General features: G+C 38.5%; 1 protein-coding gene across 15 annotated transcripts in view; it reads left to right on the top strand.

Moving 5' to 3' along the window:
• The first annotated feature begins 17,012 nt into the window (after positions 1 to 17,012).
• ANO5 (anoctamin 5) overlaps positions 17,013 to 24,789 on the top strand; it is a 98,488-nt gene continuing 90,711 nt past the window's right edge. For 10 of the 15 annotated variants that reach the window (XM_067749611.1, XM_067749617.1, XM_067749610.1 and 7 more), the window contains exon 1: positions 17,014 to 17,884. In XM_067749611.1, coding sequence (XP_067605712.1) covers positions 17,116 to 17,884 — 769 coding nt within the window. In that variant the 5' untranslated portion in view covers positions 17,014 to 17,115. Of the gene's footprint in view, positions 17,885 to 24,789 lie in introns of all 15 variants that reach the window. The other 5 variants (XM_067749613.1, XM_067749612.1, XM_067749608.1 and 2 more) reach the window with 2 other exon arrangements.

Here is a 24,789-nt window from a genome sequence, read left to right as displayed (position 1 = left end):
GTACATGTCTCATCCATTCAATTGAATATGACAGAAATCTGGGGTTATCCTTGATACTTTCCTCTCCCATCCATCACCATGTTGAGTCAATTTTTTGCCTTATATCTATTTTTTTCTACCTCCATGCACACATTCCAGTCCAAGGCACCATAATAATACCTTCATCATGTTATAGCTAGAGTGTTCAAATGATGTCACTTCTGCTTAAAACACTTTAATAGCCATCTATTTCTCTCTTAGGATGCAGATCAAAATCCTTGAGTAGTTTACAAGGCTCTGTTTGTCCTGGCACCTACTCATCCCATTTGTCCCCTGCCCCTTGCTTTCTTTGTTTTAGCCACAATGGCCATCTTCAATTAATTGAAGTACCACACTCCTTCTTGCCCTGTGTTCTGCATGAAATACTCCTACTTCTTTGCTTTACCCAGGTCACTCCTAACATGTCTTTAGCTCTCACTTTATTCATCTCCCCTAAATAGCCTTCCTGATATTACTGTCTAGATAGAATCGCCCTATCATATGCTCTCATGGTAACACTGACCTCTCCTTCATTAATGTGTCACCTTCATAATGTTATATCATTTATATTATCATTTCTTTAATCTTTATCTCCCCTATAGGACTATACACTTACAAGAACAGAGAACAATCAACTTATTCTACCCCCAGAATGTACCGTAATGTCTGGTTATCATTTAAGTATTTGTTAAGCACATAAATAAATGGACTTGAGGACATGGGGAGGGGGAAGGGTCAGCTGGGACGAAGTGAGAGAGTGGCATGGACATATATACACTACCAAATGTAAAATAGATAGCTAGTGGGAAGCAGCCTCATAGCACAGGGAGATCAGCTCCGTGCTTTGTGACCAACGAGAGGGGTGGGATAGGGAGGGTGGGAGGGAGACGCAAGAGGGAGGAGATATGGGGATATAAATTTATGTATAGCTTATTCACTTTGTTATACAGAGAAACTAACACACCATTGTAAAGCAATTATACTCCAATAAAGATGTTTTTTTAAAAAGAAATATTACTGAAATACAAAAGAAACATTGTTTCTGAAATACAAAATCGGTTATAGAGAGCAGACTTACTGCATTTTAGGGTAACATTTACACAGGTATGGAGAGGAGGCATTTTGTGAATTTCCCTTCTGCTGCCCTTATGGATCAAAATGTGTCCCTCAAGCACTTAGGAAGCCTCAGAAGTGATCTAGAGATCAACTGGGAGGTAAACTAGCGGGAAGGTTAAATGGGGGGGAACCAAACACCTTCCATGCTCTCTGTTCCACTTGAACTGGGTTAACTTTGATTTTCTCTGCGTTTTACATTAGACTTCCATGGAATATTTTGTTTTATAAGTGCCTACTCTTCCTCTTCCTCCTCAAAAATTTTGAAAATTACTGAACTAGGTAAATTTCAGTGTACAGAGAAGAAAACTGAAGCCCACGTTAAATAAATGAAATAACCCAAAGCTGCAGAGGTGGTGAGTGTAGAATCTCTATATTAGATGGAAAAATGAAAAATCATGAAGAGGAAGTGAATCCCCTGGAAAGAATATGGTAGTCCTTTGACAACAAAGAGACATTGCTCTTTTTCCTCTCCTCCTTTCTTCCCCCTGGTAGTTCCCTTTCCCTCCTGCTGCTTTTATTCTTACAATACTTGCTACATTATCAAGTCAGTGGACTTCACAGACTGAATGTGAATATTTTGTTTTCTGACTTTGTAAAGGAGGGTCACTCTGGTAACTAAGTTTCCCAGGCAATTTCATTCTGTCATTTGCCAGATGGAAATCCCAGATAATTTTCAATGCCAGAACTCTCCCCAAATAACTAGTTGTCTGTCACTCATTTTTGTTTCTGAAGTAAATGTGAAAATATTCAAGCATTAGCTCAATCTGTATTGATACAATTCATGCATACCAAGGAATCCTGATAAGCAGGAAACAAATTAGAGGTAAAGTATATTGTCATCCCTTCTTTGCAAACACCAGAGGGCACTAAATGCTGAAAAAGTGGTCAGAAATTTTACAAAGGGTACATAAGTAGATTTTCTCACTAAAGGGAGCAAGAAAAGTTACATTAAAATAATATACTATATGCACTCTTAAAAAAAATATCTCTCTATAGAACACACATGCTGCTTTAAGATAACGGAAAAGGTAATTATGTTAATCTAGAGAAACATATTACTATCAGAAGAATTATAATAAAAATCAACCAGAAAAAATGATCTCTTCCTCAGGAATCTTAAAATAATGAAAAATCTATATCTATATCATATATTTCATTGCTATCCTCTCTCTCTGTGTCTCTCTCCTTTCCTTCCTTCTTCCCTCCCTCTATACTTATGCCTCTATTTCTATTTTTTTCTCCAGCTATAGGTCCAGCTTTATACCTTTAGCTATAGTATATTGGTACGTATCTCTCTGTCTTTCTAACTCTCCCTCTTTCTCTCTCTCTCTCTCTCTCTCTCTCTATATATATATATATACACACACACACATACATATATATGTCACATAAATCAATGAAAAACTCTAATATCTCAACAAAAATGTGAGCAAAGCATGAAAACAATTCACAGAAGTAGCATGGCAAAAAAATTATAAGAAAAAAGTTTATCTATAATAGTAAAAAGCAATATAATCTAAACAAAAACAAAATTAAAGCGTTAAATGCTAGTAAATATTATATGCAGCAAAATAGATACTCTCATACACCATTGGCAGGGGTATTAAACTGGTCAAACAAACAAAGACCAAAAACAAATTCCAGAAAACAATGTGAAGATGCATGTGTTTAGATAGATAGATTTTTTAACCTGAAAATTTACTTCTTTCAATCTACCTTAAGAAAATGAGAGATATGTAAAATATGAATGTACAGACATTTGCCAGAGCAATATAATAGCAACAAAGTAGAAATAAACTTAATACCTTACAGTAAAGAAAGTGCTATAATAAACTTCTGTTTTAGTCATAGACAGAATATGTTGTCATTAAAATTTAGGTATTCAAAAACTATTAAATGATATTTGATAACATTATGATATAATGTTAAATTTTTTTTATGGGAAATAAAATTATATACACAGTATGTTCCCAATACATTTTTTAATGTTCTTTTATTAATGGTGGTTAGATTTATGCAGTAGGGTTACAGATACATTTTATTTTCTTTAAAAATTTTTCATAATTTCTGAATTTTCTAGAATGGGCACATACCAATCTTATAATTAGAGAAAAGAAACATCTGTAAATTGTATTTTGAAAAAAAAATCAAAGTTTCCCCAAAGATGCAAGAATAGTAAAAATAGCTCTTATTAGGATACATTTAATAACTGAAAATGTTCAGGTTAAAAGATATATCACTATCTGTCTATTTACCTATCTATCTATCCATTCATCCACCCATCCAATCATACACCAAGACACATATTTATGAGTAGTATATCAGAGTACTTATTTTGTTATGTACTTACCAACATTGAATAATATAATCTTTTCTTATATAGCATTGCTTAATTACTATTGAAGCTGAATATATGTTGTCTTATGATTTTTTGGCCACTAGTAATTCTACTACTGTGTTAAATTTTCTGCTATTAAATAATGTACATTCCATATTCAAAATTTCACCTATATACCAGAAATTTCCATTTTAGAATTTTATTCTTCAATCAAGAAACTAATTCAGGGTTACACAATACATTTGCTTTCAGTATTTCCTTAGTGTCTGGAACAGTTCTTTAGGCTTTCTTTGTCTCTGGCAACATTGATTTTTTCAAAGACTACAAGCTAGTTATTATGTGTAATGTCTCACAAGAATTTGTGGGGTTTTTTTCTTATAATTCAATTCAGAGTATACTTTTTTGTCTGGGATATTGATGAGGTAATGCATCACATCAGATGTCCCATTTTTGGTGACTAGTAAGTAATTTCTGGGAAGATATTTTGAGATAATGTCTATATCGTATTTCTCATCAAAGTTTACATCATAGCTTTATCATCCTTTGATGATTCATGCCTGAATCAATTATTGCTATGATAATCACAAGATGGTGACTTTCTAATACCATCATTCCTTCTACTTTCAGTAGTTGGCATTCTTCTACTGTAAAATTTTTCCTTTCTCCCCAATTTACTTATCAGCAGTATAGGCACATGGATTCTTCTTTTAATCAATGGATTATAATTCATTACCATAATTCTTTATTTTGATATTCCAATTGTGCCAGATTTGGCCACTGGAAGCCTCTTCAGGCTAGGCCTTCATCATTTTGACGTCTCCATCTTTTTTTTTTTTTTTTTTTTGAGCACTTCCTTAATTTGTGGCACCACAAAATGTTCCAAGCTCATCTTGTACTTTTCCTGTTTCAATCATGGAAAATTCTAATCTAATACTACGGGGTTCCTTCTAGCTTTTCACTATTCTGTGTTTGTATCTCCCTTCTCTAAGAGTGACAATCCTGGCTCCAAACATCATGAATGTCTTTCCTCATTAGCTCAATACTGCAATATGCAAAAAGTAGTTTCCGAATTGCTAGACTCATGCTACTGTGAAATACAAACCTACTGAGTAGAGTTCAAAACTAGTTTATATATTTTTTTGTCTTTAGAATAAGGGTATAGTTCAAAAATTATTTGGTTTAAAAATATTTTTTAAATTAATTTGGTTAGTTCTTTTATTTCTTTTAGTTATGTTACTTGAAAAATTATTTTTTACAAAGCTAATTATATTTGGTTAAATTTAGCTTATATGAAAAAAGTTAATATGAAGGTTCTTCTGGACTTATTAATACATTTCAATTTGATGCCAAATTAGAAATATTTACTTCATTTTTTACAATATTACTCAAAGTATAAAATAATTATCAATGAGTCCATACTGATACAAGTAAATGACTGAGTAAGTAAATGGGGGACCAGAGACAAATCTCCTATGCAGAAAAATTCCAAATAATTTATGCCTTGATTTTGTCCTCAAGGAGATGGAGCATAACTCCTTACTCCTTAAGTATGGGCTTCCTGTCAAAGCGGACAGTATGAAAAAGAGTAACAGCAGTAAGGAAATCTACTAAACACTACCTCATCCAGGTAATCAAGGTTAACATCAATAATGATAAGTCATTTTGATAGTACTTACCCTTGATATAATGGGATGAAAATGGCACTTTGCCTCTGTGGTCTTCCCAAAATACTTTACCTCAATCTAATCATGAGACAAAGTTCAGACAAATCCCAACTGACTGATATTCTAGAAAATACCTGACCAATACTCCTCAGAACTGTTCAGGTCATCAAAAACAAGGAAAGAATGAGAAAATATCATAGCCAAAAGGATTCTATGGAGATGTGACCTACTAGATGTAATGTGGCATTCTGAGTGAGATCTTGGAGGAGAAATGACATTAGGTAAAAAGTAGGGAAATTTGAACAGATATGAACTTTATTTAATGATAATATATCAATTTTGGTTCATAAATGTAACAAATGTACTACACTACTGTAAGATATTAATAATAAGCGAACCTGATTGAGGGGTACATGGGAACTCTCCCTACTATCTTTGCAATTTTTCTGAAAATCTAAAGCTATTCTAAAATGAAAAGTTTATTCTAAAAATCAGTGTAAAATATTTGGAAAAGACAAAATGTATGAAGAGGAATACCTAAATCATCTTTTTCACCATTCCTACATAAATACCTTTAATATTCTTAGCATATTTCTCTCATTCTTAGTCTCTTTCTCCCCTTTCCTTCCTCCCTTTTTTCTACCTCTCTATTTATCCTTGTCCCTCTATTTCTATCTGTATCTCTTTCAATACTTTTCATACTTCCCTTTCTCTCTCTCACAGTCACTGACTCTCTTTGGGTAAGTGTATGTGTGAATTGACCGGATCCCAAAATAAAAGAGATGAGATATTTTAACTGATACTTGAAAGTAGCAACCAAATCAAGAATATGGAAGGATTGGAGAGCAGGCAGAAGAATTGGTGAAGAGATTTTCTTGGAGAAAGCTGTTTCTATACTGTGAGTCCTCCAACCACCCCACCCCAGACCTTGGCTAAACCTTTACTTGAAACCTATCAGGCAGACAAGTACTCACAGGATCACTCACAAGACTTAAAATTTGTTACTGTAATTAAGAAAATGACAACCAGTAAATGATTTGTACCAATACAGTCTATGGCAGCAAGGTAGAGAGAGTTACACTGGGATAGGCCTGAACTCTCAGGCTTTGTTGAAGCAAGGGGAATGAGAGAGTTTTCCCATTAACCAGTTGTAAACCATGCAGGAGCAAGAGGCAGTATTGGGTTATCCTAGTTTCTTGACCAACGAAGCTGCCTAGAAGGGTAGAGGAGCCCTAGCTGCAAGAAGCTGGATATGGCCGACAGAATCTTGGGGGCTAAGGAAATGTGCTATAAGCAACCACGTGGAATAAGGAAGTGGCCACCCAGGTCAAGGGAATTGCTGGAGAGAGGTGCTCAACAATGGTAGTCACTAAGGATCCAATAACATTTGTCAGCAAGTGAGATCATGAAGCCATCCAGTCTAGTCAGAATGCCTCTGTGCCTATTATGGGCTGAATATTTGTGTCCCCCAAAATTCATATGTTGAAGGGCTAACCCACAGTGTGACTATTTTGAGGCAAGGCCTTTAGGAGTTAATTAGATTTAGATTAGGTCATGATGGGATTAGTGCTCTAGTAAGAAGAGGAGAGATCTCTCTCTCCACCTACATACATTGAAGAAAGGCCATACAAGGACACATTGAGAAGGTGGTTTTCTACAAGCCAGGAAGAAAGCCCTCACCAAGAATTGAATTGATCAGCACCTTGATCTTGAACTTCCTCGTCTCCAGAACTGTGAGAAATAGATATCTGTTGTTTAAGACACCCAGTCTATGGTATTTGTTATAGCAGCACAAGCTGACTAAGACAATGCCTTTCCTCACTTCTACTTCCTTTCTTCTCAGCTTTGCCTCTAGAAACCAAAAACATCAGCTAGCAAGTGGATTAGGAGAAGGGCAGAGAGATGAAGGAGTCAATTATACAACCTCTTTCCTGAAGGCAGGCAGCTGCCATCTACAGACCTTAGCATAGAGGGAGGTAAGAAATCTTATCTTTCAATAATAATTGAATCACTTAATTGACATCTGGAAATGGGCACATTCTAATTACTGAATTGAAACAATATTTTGTAAAGTTAAGTGATACTTTAACTCTTTAAAAGCAGAAAAGTATTGGATTCTTTCTAAATACCATCCAGGGTTAGGAAATGTTTACCTCTACCAAACAAATATTTAAGGGACAGTGAAAGACTAACATGAATTAGTGTTTCAATTGTGCAAAAAATCATGTTTGCTCATTATCCTGAATATATATCTGTTATGGGTTGAATTGTGTTTGCCCCGAATTTCATATGTTGGAGGCTTAAGCCCCAATACTTCAGGACGTGACTGTATTCGGAGATAAGGCCTCTAAAGAATTAAAAAGTTAAAATGAGGCTGATAAGGTGGATCCTAATCCAATATGACTGGTATCCTTATAAGAAGAGGAAATCTGGATACACAAAGAGACACCAGGGGCAAGTGTGCACAGAGGGACAATGATGTAGGGACACAGAGAAACAATGGCCATCCGCAAGCCAAGGAGAAATAGAAACTGAACCAAACTGAGCTTGCTAACACCTTATCTTAGACTCCTACCCTCCAGAACTGTAAGAAAATAAATTTCTGTTAAGTCATCCAGTGGCAGCCCTAGCAAACTAATACAGCATCACCTATATATATTTGACATATCACATTTATTTCCCCAACACCTTCCAGTTCTCTGTTTCTAACCCTGAATGCATTCTTCAAACTAATTCACTTTCCTTTTCCTCTGTTATTGCCCTTGGCTTCCTTCCTAGGCTGAAACTGGAATCCTTTCTCCTCCAGTAAGCCTTCTTTTAGCCTCTATAGGTACAAAGTGAGCAGATCTAAATGGATGCTGGCACTTTTCCTGAAGCCTCTTTTACAGGGCTAATGCAACCACCAGATGCTATTCTTTCCATTCTCAACTCAAATCCTGTGGTTGAACTGAGCCAAAGTCTGCCAGCTATACCTTATAAATATCTCATCAACTAATATCCCACCAAGACTTGGAGAAGTGAACTTCCCCTAGGCATTGGAAATATATAGCAAGTCATACAAAAGCTGAACTACAAGTTCAAAATCTTTGATGGCTCCTCAGCACAAGAGGATCAGCCTCAGGAAAGGAGGTGTAATCACTGACAGCTGCAGATTTGCACTATACCAATAATCGTCTCCTTTCCTTCTACTTTTTCCTTATGCAATGTTCATGTCACCTGGAGTGGAGGTGTGTGTGGTTATGTGACTCTCCTCTCTCTTGCCAAAAGTCTCTTTGTCTGGAAGAACAAGGGTGTTTTTTTGTTTGTTTGGTTTTTTTGGGGGGAGTTTTTTCAAGAAGGAGGTGCCAAGGCAATGGAAGAGATGGAAAGGGTAGAGGCAATGGGATCATGTTTGCTGCCCACCACACCTCTTGGGTCATATGAGAGCTCCTGGGTAAGAGAGGAATTAGAATCAGGGTACGATGGAGCCCCTGTCACGAGGGACCTAGCAAGAGCCAAGGAACTGGCACTGCCCCTGTGGGACTCAGTTGTTAGAAAATTGAGCAGAGGATCATTCCCCTCCCTTCCTTAAAATATCCTGCTTTGACCTCCAGGGACCTCAGCAGCTTTAGTTTAACTACATGCACGTATGTCCCCTGAAGTTCCCTCAAGCAGTTGTGAAATGCTGGATTTTGACAAGGGAGAGCTGAGTGAGATGTAGCAGGTGCTATATGCCGCTTGTGGCTGAGCGGAAAGACTGAGTTTTGAGAATGTTTGACGGGTGCTCTTTGAGGATCCCTGGAAATGATAAGGGAAGATACTTTGCTGGGAGAGGGGGTATGGGGGTGCATTGGAAGTACTGACTGGGGATAAAATTAAGGTGGAAGTCTACCTCCTTTCTGCTTCATATTTCCATGTAAATAACCTCTAAATGCACAATGATCTCATCCCAATGAGATGTTGATCAATAAAGTTTTGAAGCAGCCTGTTTTTCTTTTACAGACTCCCATTTCTTTGTCTTTGAAGATGACTTTTCTGGCAATTCTGGGATAGAGCCAACCCCTCAATGTAAAGCAAGCATGTAATCAAGCAGGGTGGGCTCATTTTCTCTGTGAGTGACTGCTTGCAACTACAAATAAGTATCTAACTTGGGGGAACTAAATAAAGAATATGATTAGGAACTTTCTTCTTAAAACATGAAATTACAAACCACAGCAGGCTCAGTTACAAGTATGCTCATGATTTGCGGGGAGTCAAATATATTCTTGATGTTTCTTATGCTACTGGTTAAAACCATGTAGCCTTTGGGTGGAGTACTAGAAAGAGGATTTAATTAGGTAGATAAAATGCCAGATGTAACCACTGAGGCAGTGATACCCTTTAATTGCATTTTCTTTGTACTTATGATTGAAATTGTAACCAAATTAGGTACTTTGAAAATAGACTAAATTTGCACAAACATATTTTATAAAAGGCCTGGCAAATTTTAGTGTACAAAACTGTATGCTTTCACTATCTTGAAGCTCCTGTATTTCAGTTAAGTTTGGTTTTCTATTTAACCCAAGTTTTAAGGACTCCTTTAAAATTTCAATAGTGGGTATATTTTAGGGAACATGAATTGGATGACAGCATATTTAAATCCAAGCATTATATCATCTTTTAATGGGAAATTACTGTTTCTCAGAAGCTTTTATTTCATTGCCACAGCACAAAAGATCATCTGAACGCTAGATAATGGAGCACTTTAATCAATATGTGATTCTGCTGGGTCTTAAGAGTTCCTTCCATTACTTCAAGCAATATTTGTATCGATATGTTTATGCATGATGCATTTGATTTCAAAATCCAAAAATTTTTTGTTTGCTTCATAGATTACAAAAAGTTTTAGACTAATAAAAATAAATTCCTTCATAGAAATTAAAGGCATGGATATATATTTAACAATAAAAGGTTCCATCCTCTCAAAAACTTTACCACTTAAAGTCAACTCAACAACAATAACAAATACAATAAAGTGAAAATGGCAACCCATGGTTTAATATTTGAACAAGTGAAAACATATGAGTTATTATATTCATTGCACCAAACAACCCTGTGAGTTAGGAATTATTTTCTCCATCTTATAAATAAAGAAACTGAGGCTCAGAGAGATTAAGAGTCTCACCAAATATCATATGGTTAAGAACTGAGAGAGCTAAGATTTAAGATCAGTTTCATCAAACCCCAAAGCTGACACACTTATCCATAAACAGTATTGCTTGATGGGAAGGAAGAAAATCAACTATCAGGCTATCATAGTAATCAAAGACGGGGGCTATAAAGTGAAAGCAGTAGGAGATTACCCAGTGTGACTTCCAGCTGGATGAAATAATTTTCAATAACTGAAGAGTGACACATTTCAAAAGAAGAAATAACAGAAAATTGGTAATTTAGATATACATTTTAAAAATACTGCACAGGGCTTCCCTGGTGGCGCAGTGGTTGAGAGTCCGCCTGCTGATGCAGGGGACGCGGGTTCGTGCCCCGGTCCGGGAAGATCCTGCATGCCGCGGAGCGGCTGGGCCCGTGAGCCACGGCCGCTGAGCCTGCGCGTCCGGAGCCTGTGGTCCGCAACGGGAGAGGCCACAACGGTGAGAGGTCCGCGTACCGAAAATAAATAAATAAATAAATAATTTAAAAAAAATTGCACAAAATCAAAGCTGATTTTAGTTTCCACCTTGAAAAGCTATGTGGTGATGAAGAACACGAATTGTGGAATCAGGATATGATGGGTCCAAGCTCTCGCTCTTTTAATAGCTATGCAACTGTGGGCAGTTAACTTTTTAAGCCTTAGTTTACTAAATCATTTTTTAAAATAGGGATAAAAATAATAATTTCGTCTTAGCCTGGATTTCCCCTAATAGCAGAGCCCGAGGTAAGACTTATATACAGGATGATTATTTTGAGAAGTGATCTTAAGGAAGGTTTGGGGGTGGTTTGAGGGTGGGAAGAGTCAAACATACACAAACATGAAAGGAAGACAAGCCAATCCAAGGGCTAAAGGGGGTAGATCCCTCTGATGAACCCTTGAAGAGCTGTGCTAAATGCATCTCAGAATTGCCCCTCCAAGAAATAAAAAAGGGGAATATTTATCCCTCATTCCCAGTTGGTCAGAGTAGCTTTATGTTGTGTTAACGTTCTCCTACTTTATGGTGTGCATGTGTGTCAGAATAGTGTGGAGTGGACAAGCACAGGAAACCCACTTCATGGTGATGGAGAAACCCTCGGTCAGGAAGTATGAGATACTCAGTAGAGTCAAAGCAAGATTCTTTCAAACTGCACATGTGCATAACTAATTGCTATAGTAAAAACTGGCATATAAAGGTGAGCCAAAAAGTTAGTGATAGAAAGAATATCAGCAATTGCCAGAGGCTAGTAGATTGGATAAAGGGATTGACTACAAATGTGTGGAATAGTTTTGGGAAATGTTCTATATTGTGAATGTGGTGATTGTTACATAACTATATACATGTCACAAATATATCTAATTGCACACTTAAAATTAGTGATTTTAATTATTAATATAATTATAATTACTAATGTACATCATACCTCAATAAAGTTAATTTTAAAAGAGGGTGAGCCAAGATGTGTAGTACATACAGAGGTGTCTGATAATAAGTACCTACCTCACATCATCATGAGGAATAAATGTAGTAATATATGCAAAGCACATTAATTAATACATATTTGAATAATAGTAGCTATTATAATCACTAATCACCAACTTGAGATAATCCTGGTGACTTTGAAATAAGTGGGAGAGTTGAACTAGTTTGGAGGAAACTGATTTAGCCTTGTATCTGTTCAAATTAGAGTAATACTAAAACATACAAGTGACTTAAGAATTTAGAAATGTTCAATAAGCAGTTAGTGTGGAGCTGGATATTTGACTGGGCACCTCAAAGAAGAGAGAGTTAATGAAAAAAAAAGAGTAAATGAGAATAACAAGGGAGATTTTGCTGAAAGAAGATGAAAGAGGCAAGGAAATCATTGAATATACAAAAGAAAGATGAAAACTAGCATTCTTTTAATGTATACTATGTGCCAAGGACTTAGCATTATTATTTAATTTTCATAACCACACTGTTTGCTGGATATGACTGTCTCCATTATACAGGTTAGGACATTAAGGTTTAGAGAGGTTAGCCCACTAGCTAAAATTTATGCAGCCACTTCGAACTTGGACAGGTCTGCCTGATCCAGAACCTGACTTTAACATGCATGCTCTTTCTTCCATATCATACTTCCCAAAGAGTGGGAGAGTCAGAATTATGGTTGGAGACTCAGAATGGCACAGGCCCACTGTGAAGATCTGGAAAGAGGCACTGGATATAATGGCTGATACAAGGCAGTGAAGGATAAACTTTAAGGGAACAGCTTCTTTCAGCTGCATGACAAGGTTCAAAAAAGATACGATGGTAAAGAAAATCTAGACCCAGTGGGTGTAGTTTCCCTGATGGAAAAATTTATCTGTGAAAGATGAAAGGGAAATACAGTAATATAGGTATCTCCACTCAAGACCCAAGATCCAGATTCTTATTTGATGCAGCCAGTGTAGACCATATGGGTTCGTTTGTTTTTTTTATCTCCTGTTTATGTGTATGCCAAAGAAAAATAACAATCCTAAGCATCTGGCATTTAAACAAGAGGATGTGATTGCTTTATACCAAAGGACACTTGTTATTACAAGAATATAGTAGCACTAAAGCACAGATGGGTCTTTCTTACCTCTTGTCATCTGCTGCCGCCGCTTGCCAAAGGTCTAGAATATGTCTTCAAAGAGAAGCCAAGAGATTGGTGCTCAGATGGTGAGGCAAAGTCCTGATTTACTCTCTCTATCTCTGCCGATTCTAATTGTTTCTTTAGGTAAATTTTATTTTTTTTTTCAGAATTAGAAAATTATTTCTCAGAATGGCACTGAGCCACAAGCTGCTGCAGGTATGTAATCCAATTATTCTCCCAGATTCAGGAAAGCAAGGGAGGAGTCAGCCACTGACTCAGGGAATAGGAAATGTGATCATAGACCTTTGACGTATCATTCATTCAACAAATATTTATGAGAACCTTTCTATGCCAGGCACCATTCTAAGTGCCACAGGTACAACAGAGAAGAGAACTGAGAAAACCTCAGGCCCCATGGATCTTATACAAAAATAAATATGCATCAGCAATTAAATATGCAAAGTCAGAAAGAGATAGCAGCTATGAAGAAAAATGCCAGCTAAGAGGATAGTGATGTGAGGTTATTGTCTTAGGGTGGTCAGCAAAGTTCTTCCCAAGGAAGTGACATTGGCATAGAAAACTAAATGATGGAAAACAGTGAACCACCAAGCATCCGTGTGAAGATCTTTATGGGGAGAACAGTCAGTGCAAAGTGCTCAGGAAATGATGGAGTGCTCATTCGGTTTGAGGAACAGCAACAAGACAGCATGGCTAGAACGTGATGGGAGAGGTGGGAAATGGACTTAGATCACGTAAATATAGTGTGGCACTCCTACTGACAAGAAAGGTGTTTAGATTTTCCCTTATATGTGACAGAAAGTCATTGGCAGACTGCAGGAAGAAGGGCATCATTTGTAATCTCAGTGGCTGTTGCAAACAGGCATGAGAGAGATGAAAACATTCTTGTTCCTGGCCTTCTGCTGAGACAGTCCCCCATCTCTTCAGTCTGGGAACCAACTGCATTTTTCTAGTTACAAGGCATAGTAGACATGCCACCCAAGTGCTCAGAATTGTACTGGCTTTTCTGATGACCACAATAGTTCCAGAGGCCAGCCTGTAAAGTGAGCATTTTTTTAGGAAAGGGAAGAATGTCAGATGGTAGGAGCGATGAAGGTCCTAGTAAACAGGACTAGGGCTTATTGTAAAAGTCCAGGGCCTAAATAAGTCAGGATTCAAAGAAATAAATATTGCAAATAAGGAGACTTAGCCCCCTCCTCTGAAAACAGTACGTAGTGAGTGAGGAGTCTGTGTGGAGTGAGAAAATGCCTGCAAATCCCAGAGAAATGGTTGAAGCAGCATTTTGTTGCAGGGGACACAATATCCCACAACTATATCCTTACTGACTGGTAAATCTATAACTACCTCTGCTAGTCAATAAAACTGTCTCATATTTGTTACATTTTTATTGTTTCCAAAGTCCTTTCATGCATATGATTTGTTTGACTTTCCCAACAACTTTGGGAGATGGGTGCAACAAGTTAAGAGCCTTAATATTCACAGATGAGGAAGGAAGGATGCAAAGTCATCTGTTCAAGGTCATTGTGCCTTTTAGCTCATTAAGGGACAGAGACAAAGATAAAATGCAGGTCTTTTGACTCCTGATTCAAAGATCCATAACTTAGAGCATGCTATTTTATATGGATTGTAATGATGTTGAAAATACATGGAATAAATGAAACTTTTAGGGGTTAAAAAGTAAATGATTGCCAAGTAGCCCAAAAGGAGACACTTACTGTAGGAGTCAAAGCCTTGGCATGTAGAGAAATCGAGAAAGCCGACTGATCCAAACGACAGACTGCAGCTGCCATACCCTTGCTTTAGATACCAGCAGGGAGAAGGACTCATTAGATGACTTTCCAAGGTCTTTTCTGGCCTCCATAGTGTAGCTCATGAACTTGTCCTCTTCAGAGTTAAATCCATCTACTTAATCAGGCTGCTAGAATAAAAAATGTTCACATGCAGGTGTTGCTCAATTTCATACACTTAACTTTCATACAGCTCAGGCTTTCATGCATTATATACTGACACCCCTGAAGTGCTTTCCTAAAGAGAATTCATATTTTTTTTTTTTTTTTTTTTTTTTTTTGTGGTACGCAGGCCTCTCACTGTTGTGGCCTCTCCCATTGCAGAGCACAGGCTCCGGACGCGCAGGCTCAGCGGCCCTGGCTCACGGGCCCAGCCGCTCCGCGGCATGTGGGATCCTCCCGGACCGGGGTACGAACCCACGTCCCCTGCATCGGCAGGCGGACTCTCAACCACTGCGCCACCAGGGAAGCCTGAGAATTCATACTTTTACTTACCAGTTGGCAAACAAGTATTTTAAGCAATCATTTGACAGTTTAGTTACCAAAGTATCACCATTTTTATATCTGCAGCTGTGTTTCTATTGTCATTTAAACACTTTTGCATACCACCCTTAGTGTAGGACACAAGAGGCAAATTTAAAAAAAAAAAAGGCACTACCAGATGATGCAATAACATTGAAACAAAGGCTGAATAATCTGGAAACAAAGGCTGAAATTATTTGGAGGGCTAAAAAAGATAACTTTTTGGTCTCAATACAAAACTGTGTGTTCAATTACATTAAAAGAACATGTATTCATTATTCATAACGTAATTCTGGAAATGTATGGTTAAAGATTGTGTCTAAAGAGGCAGGGTGTAGCAATGGAGGAAATTGACAGATCCTAAAATGATGAATGGATAAGCAAAATAAAGTATTTCAGTGATAAGAATTCAGAGAAAATTTCTCAAGATCTCAAGAGTTATGGATAAGATACATACCTTTATCAAAAGAACACAAAGAGGAGCCAACTTTTTGTTAACAAAGTTTAGAGAAGTTGATAAAATATTAGCAAATTTGGCATCAAAATATTCCTTTTAATTTTGCACAAAATCATCATTAAATGTCTTTTCACATATCACTTCAAATATGGTACAGAATCAAGAATAGAAAACATAATTATATAAAATTATAGAACAATAATTTTATTGTTTTTATTTTTACTTAATCTACATAAAGCAAAGATTGTACCATCTGTTAAATCACAATATCTACAGCACCTAGCAGAGTACCTGGTATATGGGAATAATATGAAACAAATCACATCATAAACCTTTTATTAGACTCAAACAATGATTAATCAAGAAGAAAAAACCAAACGCTTGTATCATAACTAGCAATTTATTATAATTACATGTAAGTCTATTGCTTGACTTATGTATATTCACATTTCAAACACAATTCCAGAATGCATCAAGTAAGGAATTGCCTATAGTCTGAAATGACTTGACCAGAACTGATATATTCCTAGAGGTTTAAATAGAGAACAGATAGCAATGTATAGGAAAAAAAAGGTGATTTCCATTTCCACAGTTAACCATGACCTTCACCAAAACACTTGTCTCAAGGCCTATTTTCTCATCTGTAAAAGGTAATTCTTGGTTCTAAAACGTCAGTAGAAGGGGGGAAAAATAGAGTAACATGAAAATTAAGAAAGGTCAAGCCTTCTTTGGTTATGTCCTCCTTATTCTTAAATCATCCCATGCTTGCCCCAAACTCAAAGTCATGCCCTCCTTAGCACTCTCAAGGCCCTCAGCTCAGACCTCTACATCATCATCACTTACCTATTTTTCCCTTGTTAGAGGGTAATTCTTCTTATCTCCCAATTATTGGGGAGGTGGCAGTTGATAAGGTCTCAAAAACCTAGAACCAATTCAGAGGAGCCTGTGAAGAGTGTGACCATTCGCTCTGCCTGAGGTTGAAGTTCTCAAGGCACTAAGACACACTTTGAGCAGGGCTCAATGGAAAATGGGTTAGTCTTGATAGCAGCTAAATTTTTAACATATTATGCCCGCACTGTATAATGTAACCCTTAAAAGTCCCTTAGGTGGCTACTGTTAGGCTTATAGAAACTTGACCAATGCCATCCAACTTTTAAGGAGCAGAGACTGAATTCGAATTCACGACCAACATGTTTGACTTTCCACCAACTGTGTTAGAAATCGCGTTTGCGCCCCGGAAGCGGACCCTTTCAGCTGCGAAGTTAATACCCACGCGCAGGACTCGGGAGGGAGGGGGCTGCTAGAACCTTGGAGACCTGGCTACGCGCGGGCCTTAAGGGGGTGAGGTCGCCTTAAGGAAGGAGGGGTTTTTCTCACCCGACAAAAAATAACTCCTCAACTGGAAAGGGGTTCTTTTCGAGTGCCGCCCATGCTAGGCGGAGGGCTGGGCAGATGGAAGAGGACCAGGCCAACTGGCTGAGGACGCGGCTGGCACCGGAGGATAGTTCAGAGAGAGGGGAGGCGGCAGCCCGGGAGAACCGGGAGAACCAGGAGCCCGAGACGAGGGCCAACCCAGTGGGATGGGACCAGCAAGGCCTGTTGAGAAGGGAGCTGCCAGGCCGAGGGGCCCGGGGGACAGCGGGCCCCAAAGCGGGACAGGAGGCGGCGGAGCCGGGGCCGAGTGAGTCAGAGGGCGGGAGCGAAGAGGGGCGGGCTGGCCTGGAGCCCGGCGGGCCGGGGGGCGGGGAGACAGAGGCCCCGGTGGAGGACTTGGGGAGGAGTAGAGAGAGGCGGGGAGAGAGCGCCCAGGCGGACTCAAAAGAAGAGCGGCCAGGGAGCCAGAGGAGACAGGGCTCGTGGGAGCCGGGAGACCAGCAGGCCGGCACGTTCCGGGAAACGTACCGGGAGAGGTCCCAGGAGCGCTACAGGGAGAGGGCGGTGAAGCCGAGGGTCAAGGGCCAGGTCGACTGGAGGTACCGGCTGGAGAAGAAGCCCAGCTGGCTGAAGCCCCCGACGCTGGTGGAACCCGAGGAGAATGAGGTTTATAAAGAGGATCTCTTGATCCCGGCGCAAGTGCGGCGGCCCGTGGTCAGATTCAGTCTCCAGGCCAGATCTCGCCTCCAGTCGCGGCGGTCGGCAGTCTGCTACCCCTCGAGCAGTGTCATCAACGAGCTGACGAAGATGGGCGACCCGAATGTCCTGGAAATGGTGCAGGAGGAAGGTAGGAGCCGGCGGGGTGGCTGGGGGGGAGGGTCGGGCTCCGTGAGTGGACCGCGCCCGTCTAGGCGCGGGGACCCTGGGGGACGTTGGCGGCCCTGCGGCCCGGATCCCGGGGATGTTCGCGTAGCGGCTTGCCCTGCGCGAGACAGGGACTGCAGGCGAACACTCCCTGCCCGGGCCGGGGATTTTTTCGGGCTGCTCCCGCGAGGCCAGCACCTGTGCAGAGCCACCCGTGCGGTTCCGAGACCGCCCTCCTTGCTCCTCTGGACGCCGCGGGGCGGTCGCACAGTGCAGGGAGGCGAGGCGAGCACGCCGGGCGAGTGAACTGAGGTGCTCGGGCCTCTGAACCCAGGCGGAGGAAAGAAGGAGTCTCTCACCGAGAGAGCCTAAGCTTAGGGCGCATGACAGCAGTTCCCTGTGTGGGGAGCTGGCCCTCGAGTCTTGTTGCCCCTTTCTATTCGCCGATTACTGCTCAAGCTTTGAGATTATCGTTAATTATGGAAGGGCAGACCGAACTCTAAGGTACATCAGTTTGAGATTCTTATGCACTTGGGGAGGATGCTGTTTTACGAGCTTTCATTGAATCTTTAGTTCCGTTGAAAAATGTTTGCCCATTGTTTGCTTCGGGGTTTCCGTCTCCCAGTACCCGTGATACTTGGACTTTCTTCCTGAGCCATGCCTGAGGCCCCAGGAACCGGCAAGAAGCTAAACAGGTGTGGGTCCAGGGAAATACCAAGCCCTCTGGGACAGGACGGAACAGAGAGAAGGCCAACCCCTGGAAACTCCCGTGTGGTCACCCCGGACCTGTATTCTGTGGGTCTATTTTAGTACATGCATTTTCCTGAAAATGCATGTATTTTTCTGGGTCTATCTCCAGGGCCCTCAATGATACTCAGTTCTCTCAATGACACTCTACTTTCATGTCTTGTTTAGTGTTAGATCTAAACATGGAAACAGTTTTTTTTAAGTGATGAATGATCTAAGAAGTCATAATATTTAGTCTTCAAAGACACCAAGAAATAAAGTGCGTTATTGCATCCTCCTCCCCTTTCTTAACAGCTTGAGATATACTTTATTTACATACAATTAAAGTCACCCATTTAAAACGTACAATTCAAATTTTGGTATATTTACAATTTTGTGATCACCATAATCTAATTTTAGAACATTCTCATCACCCCAAATAGAAACCTCTTAGCAGTCATTCCTCCTCCCCCCACCCCCCCTTCCCCTACCCTCAGCTCTAGGCAGCCTCTAGTCTATTTACTGTCTCTCTAGATTTGCCTATTCTGGACACTTCATGTAAACAGACTCATACAATATGTGGTCCTTGTAACTGGCTTCTTTCTCTTAGCATAGTGTTTTTGAAGTTCGTCCATGTTGTAACTTGTATCAGTGCATTATTCCTTTTTATTGCCAAATAATTTTCCATTCTATAGATATATCCACATTTTATCCATTCATCAATTGGTGCACATTTGGATTATTTCCACTTTCTTGGCTACTGTGAATAATGCTGCTATGAAGATTTATTGCAAGATTTTGTATGAAAATATGTTTCAATCTTTCTTGGGTATACACCTAGGAGTGGAATTGCTGAATCATATGGTAACTCTATATAAAACATTTTGAGAAACTACCAAACTGTTTTCCAAGCGTCTGCATCACTTTTCATATTTTCGCCAGTAATATATAACAGTTCCAATTTCTCCACATCTTCACTAACATTTGTTATTGTCTGTCTTTTTTATTTATAGCAACCCTAGTGGTTGTGAAATGCTATCTCAACGTGGTTTTGACTTACTTTGTTTCGGTGACTAAATGTGTTAAGTAACTTTTTCAATGCTTATTGACCATTCATATATCTTCATTGGAGAAATGTCTTCAGATCCTTCGCCCATTTAAAAAATTGAGTTATTTGCCTTTTAATTATTGTGTTGTAAGTGTTCTTTATATATTCAGTTTATATGATTTGCAAATATTTTCTTCCATTTGGTGGGTTCTCTTTCCATGTTCTTGATGGTGTCACTTGAAGCAACTCCTCCTTTTTTAAACAAAAAATAATTTAAAGATAAAGGGAAATACAACTATTGAAAACTTTAAACTTTGACTAACGGCTCTGCTAAATAATGCAGTAAACTTGTTAGGGAAAATGATTGATGTTCAGTGTGCAAAAGAAGTCAAATGTCTTTTAGACAAATAAAATTAGAAGTCCTATTCTGTACTTATTCAGTGATTTACTCCTTTGCAGAGAATTATTTCCTATTGTAATTTCAGTAACCTGAAGCAATAGATTTTTTTTGCATTTGAAGCATTCAGTATTTACTTATAATCAGTCCTTCTGAAGTAAAGCTATGAGAAATATATTCTTCATTGAAGGAAGAGTGGAGGGAAAAAATGTGGGGTATGTAACTTTATACATATAATGAAGGAAAAAATATATCAATATTGCATTACAGAGATTGACCATTACTCTCTCTCAGATTTTAGAAGATCTAATTTAGCCTCAGGATAATTTTGCTTACTAGAATGTATACGTAAATCAGTGTTACTTCAGCTTGAGGTCATACTGAAGTATCAGTCCATCCCAGGAAGGTTTTAGAACTTTTCCTAGAGTAATTTCAGTTCCCCTTTTCTTGGCAAAGACTTTTGTAATTGATTTGTATTTCCTCTTGTTGTGATAAAAGCTTTGCCTCTGATTTGGGTGGAGGAAGGAGAAAAGGATATTAATGTGGAATACATGTATTTGATGGTTGGGTCTCACGAATGCATCCTGCCCAAATTCCTATAACCTGTTTTGTTCGTAGATCCAGAATCCAAATAGCAGAAGACAGTGGCATTGGTACGAGCAGAGCCTAAGGAGCAGGGTGGTCCAGCCCACTCAGATGACTCTTACTTTTCTAAATGTCTTTCAATATGTTGGTTAATTTGCTGAGTTGGTTTTATTGCCCATTATTAGGATTTCTGTTACTTCTAGGGTTATATGAAAAGTGCATTGCAATGAGGATATATTTTTTAACATTGACAGTCACGTGGATTTTTGGAAACCCAGTTCAAAATATATGTTTCTGGAGTTTAATGACACAGTTATGAAAACAGAAGTGTTGGTTGCAGAAGGCTGAACAATACTGGGTTCCACAGCATGAATTTTTAAGAGCTACTTTTATTCCTATGTTTTAAAATATAAATGGATTTCTTAGAGTAAACTCCCCAATATAGGTAAACCTGGATCTGTGTGTTATGTAGTTCCTAAATCAACTTTGAAGAGTAAATATGAGAAAGTTAAACAATTGATTTACATGTGATAAAATTTCTTCCCGGAGAGAGAATGTTAACATTGTGTCTTTCAGACATAATAGATGTTTCTAGGATTTGTCATATTTTATCAGTTTATTTTCTTAACAGTTGAACATTTAAGCAATCAGTGATCTCCAATTAGCTGTTTTCCCACAATCTAATAATTTTTAAAATGAAATTATAAGGGCAATGTGTAATAGACCATTTAAATAGTTATGTAAAGAAACACTGCTAGTAAAATATCAATGTTGCTGAAATTGAACTATTGACTGGTTGACATTGTAAGGAAGCTCTGATTTGAAATATTCTTTCTTTGGCTGATTTATGACACATTCAGCATTGGAAAAGAAAGTTTAAGGGTTTAACATTGGAAAAGGCAGTTTTAAAATTTAATATAAATTTGTTTGCATCTTTACATCTACATCAAGCATTGTATTTAACCAAACCACCTATCCTTTAGTAATATGAATATTTGATTGCATATATGTTATTTTGTGCTGCTGGAAGAAGTGTAAACTGAGAAGACCATTTGGTAAATGCAAGGGCTATTTTTGGGTTCTGGGTTTGTTGCAGTGTGTATTCTTAGTAATGTGCTTTCAGTGAAAACTCCAAGCTGTCTTTGGGCTGGCATAAATTTTAGCTCATATTTTATGATTCTCCATAGTGATTGATATTAAACCCTTGGTAGTTCTGGTTTCTAGCCCACAGGAAAAGTACAGTCAATTCTATTGACTTTAGAGGAAGTTGCAGGAATAATGAGAAGCCGATCTAGAGTTGTTGGCTTCAAATCTTGCCTCTTCAGATAAGCCTCTGTTTTGACAGAGGTTTGAAGATTATGCAGTTTCTTCATCTTTATACTCTGAGTGAGTGTGAAAGTGTATCTGAGTCTATGGCATGTGTGAACATCTGATTGCGTGTGTATGTGAGAGAGAGAGAGTGAGTTAGTGAGCACTATGTGTCAGAGGGAGCATGGTGTGTGAGGGAATACATCTATCTTCTTTAATCTTTCTGCTTTCAGAAAGGGATACGGTTTACAAAGTGTGCTCTACACGGCTCTCAGGGAGCTTGCAGTCTTGTGGAGGAAGGTATAATTGGGCTAGGTACCCACAAAGGGCTTAAGTTCAGGGTGGTATGGGGGCAGGGAAGAGGCTAACTGTGGGGCAGATGAGGAGGTTTCAGGCAAGGCTTGAAAGGAGGATGTCAAAACTGATATAAGGTGAAAAATAAGCAAGAATTAGACTAAAAAGATACTGTTGTTAGATCCAGGGCGAGGAAGCAGCAAGTTGAAAGGTGAAAGCATAAGAGAGAACTAGTACGGACAGGAGATAATCTGGAGGAACTGTATTGACCCCTTTCCACATTCTCAAATAAACACATTGCATCAAGTTCTGATAGCAGTTTGAAAATATTTTTTAACTAGGTGTTTTATGTTAAATGCAGCAAAAATAATTAGAGGAAGGAGGGGTTAATGCTTCCAGTTTTTCTACTTTATTTTCTAAAATACAGAATTATAAAATACTCTATAACTCTAGCTTAAGGTGTGCATTTGTTTGCTCTGTGCTTGGAACTATATTTAGTTCTATGCACAATAGTGACTGTTTTTGCCCTCAAGAAAATAAAAGCCTCCTTACATCAGTGTGCAAGTACAATACGTTGAGAGACAAAGCATGTATTTCTTAGAATCCTGTTCTTTATCAACTCATTATAAGAGTTTGCTAGATTGGTTTCCTTTTTTTTGGAAAGTCCAATGAGAGGTGGTCAAGACATTATGGAATTTTGAGCTGTACATCTAGACAGTATTCATGGGTAAAACCCTTTGATGATGGTACTGTATAATATTTTATATTTTTCAAATAATTTTTACTTATATTTTTAATCTTTTAGATGAGAAAACCTGTACTCAGAAAAGTTGTGATATGGCTGTAGCTACAGTTTGTTAGTTTTCAAGCTTTGCTAGCTATTAACTTTTTAATAGATCTTGCAACAAAAAACCTGAATACAAAAGATATTCTTTCATCTTTATTCTGACACTCTAAAACTCATCCCAAAGAATTTTAAACAGTTCTGAAAATTAATAAAAGAATAGAATATATCCTAATAATAATAACAATATCAACAAGAATAACTAATATTCATTGATCACTTCTGTGCTAATGACTGCGTGAAGCAATTTACACACATATTTTTCATTTAATGCTTGCACATATCTTAGGAGATAGACATTAATGCCATTTATGTGATATTTGGTAACTCTGAATTTATGTCATATTCTTAAGTTGCAAGGAAGCTAGGAAATGTGTTTTTTCGTTTTTTGGTTTTTGTTCTTTTTTTGCTAGAGCTCTTTGCTGTACCATATAATTAGTATTTTGTTAGTAAAGAACAAGGAAGAGAAAGGATATTTGTGGGGAGCCAGCAGCATCTGCTGTGTTAATTGCCCACCATTAATAAGCTTCCCCATTTCATTAAATGAAATCTCGAATTGCTGAAGCCTAGGAGTCTTTAATCTTCTTTGTCTCTCCACCTGCACATCTGAAATTTGATAGCAGTTTGTTTCCAATTTTTACTCAAATATCTAAAACCATTTATGTGCCTTCATTTGCACTGTTCCAACTCCAGGCCAGACTGCCATCATCTCTTGTGATTCATTGCAGCAACCTCATAATTTGTTTCCTTTCTCCGTTCTTACTTTCTTTTAACCCATTCTCCAGTCAGCAACTAGTGCTTTTCATAAAATTTCAATGTAAATTCTATTTAAAAGCTTTTTTGTGGCTTACTATTTCTCTTAGGAAAAAATACAGGCATACAAGGCTCTCCACAAACTGTCTCCCACTCCATGCCTGTCCAACATCTTCTCAGGCCTCTCTGCCATTTACTTACTCATCTCTAGCTTGACCTTCGTTTCTTTCAACACCTAAAACTGTTCCTGTCTCATAGCCTTTATGTGTTCTTATATGACTTGTATCCTCTCAACTTTCACATCTCAGTATAAACATTACTCCCTCAGAGAGGTTTTCTCATGTCTAACTTGCACCCCTCCCTGTTTCTCTCTCCCTCTCTCTTTACTCTTTTTGTCTTTTTTATAGCATTTATCACAATTTTTGACCTGTCTCCTCTACTGTACTGTAAATTTCTTAACAACAGAAAATCAATACATGTTAGCCATTATCACCACTGTCATTATCAATATTATACTGATGATCAATGTCAAGAGCTGTGAAAAGTCTGAGATTTTACTGCACATGGAAGTTAACCAAGTAACCTGTTACAATTTCATGGTTACTGGTAGAAGATATGAGACACCTGGATCAGAGACAAAGGACAGTTTCCTATTCACAGCATTAACAATAGGGTGAGTAGCAGCGTGTTCCAGTTTCCTGAGCCCAAATTGCCACAGATCAATGCAGAGAGGGCCTGCACATTCGGTGGGTGGTTTGCAGTACAGGAGAGCAATCTGAGCTTAGGGAGCTTGAGTCTTTTTTATTGGTCAGTAATTTGCCTTCCCTTTGCTCTGGAGGGAGACACTGATCCAGTCTTCCAAGACTGTAAGCAAATGTGTGCTTTGCTCCTGAAGGGGTCTCTATCACTATCTCAACAAAGATCCTTGAAAAG

This window comes from Pseudorca crassidens, chromosome 9 (genome assembly GCF_039906515.1).
Source record: "Pseudorca crassidens isolate mPseCra1 chromosome 9, mPseCra1.hap1, whole genome shotgun sequence".
Taxonomy (NCBI): Eukaryota; Metazoa; Chordata; class Mammalia; order Artiodactyla; family Delphinidae; genus Pseudorca; species Pseudorca crassidens.
Note: the sequence above shows the minus strand (reverse complement) of the source record. Positions and strands in the feature narration are given on the sequence as shown.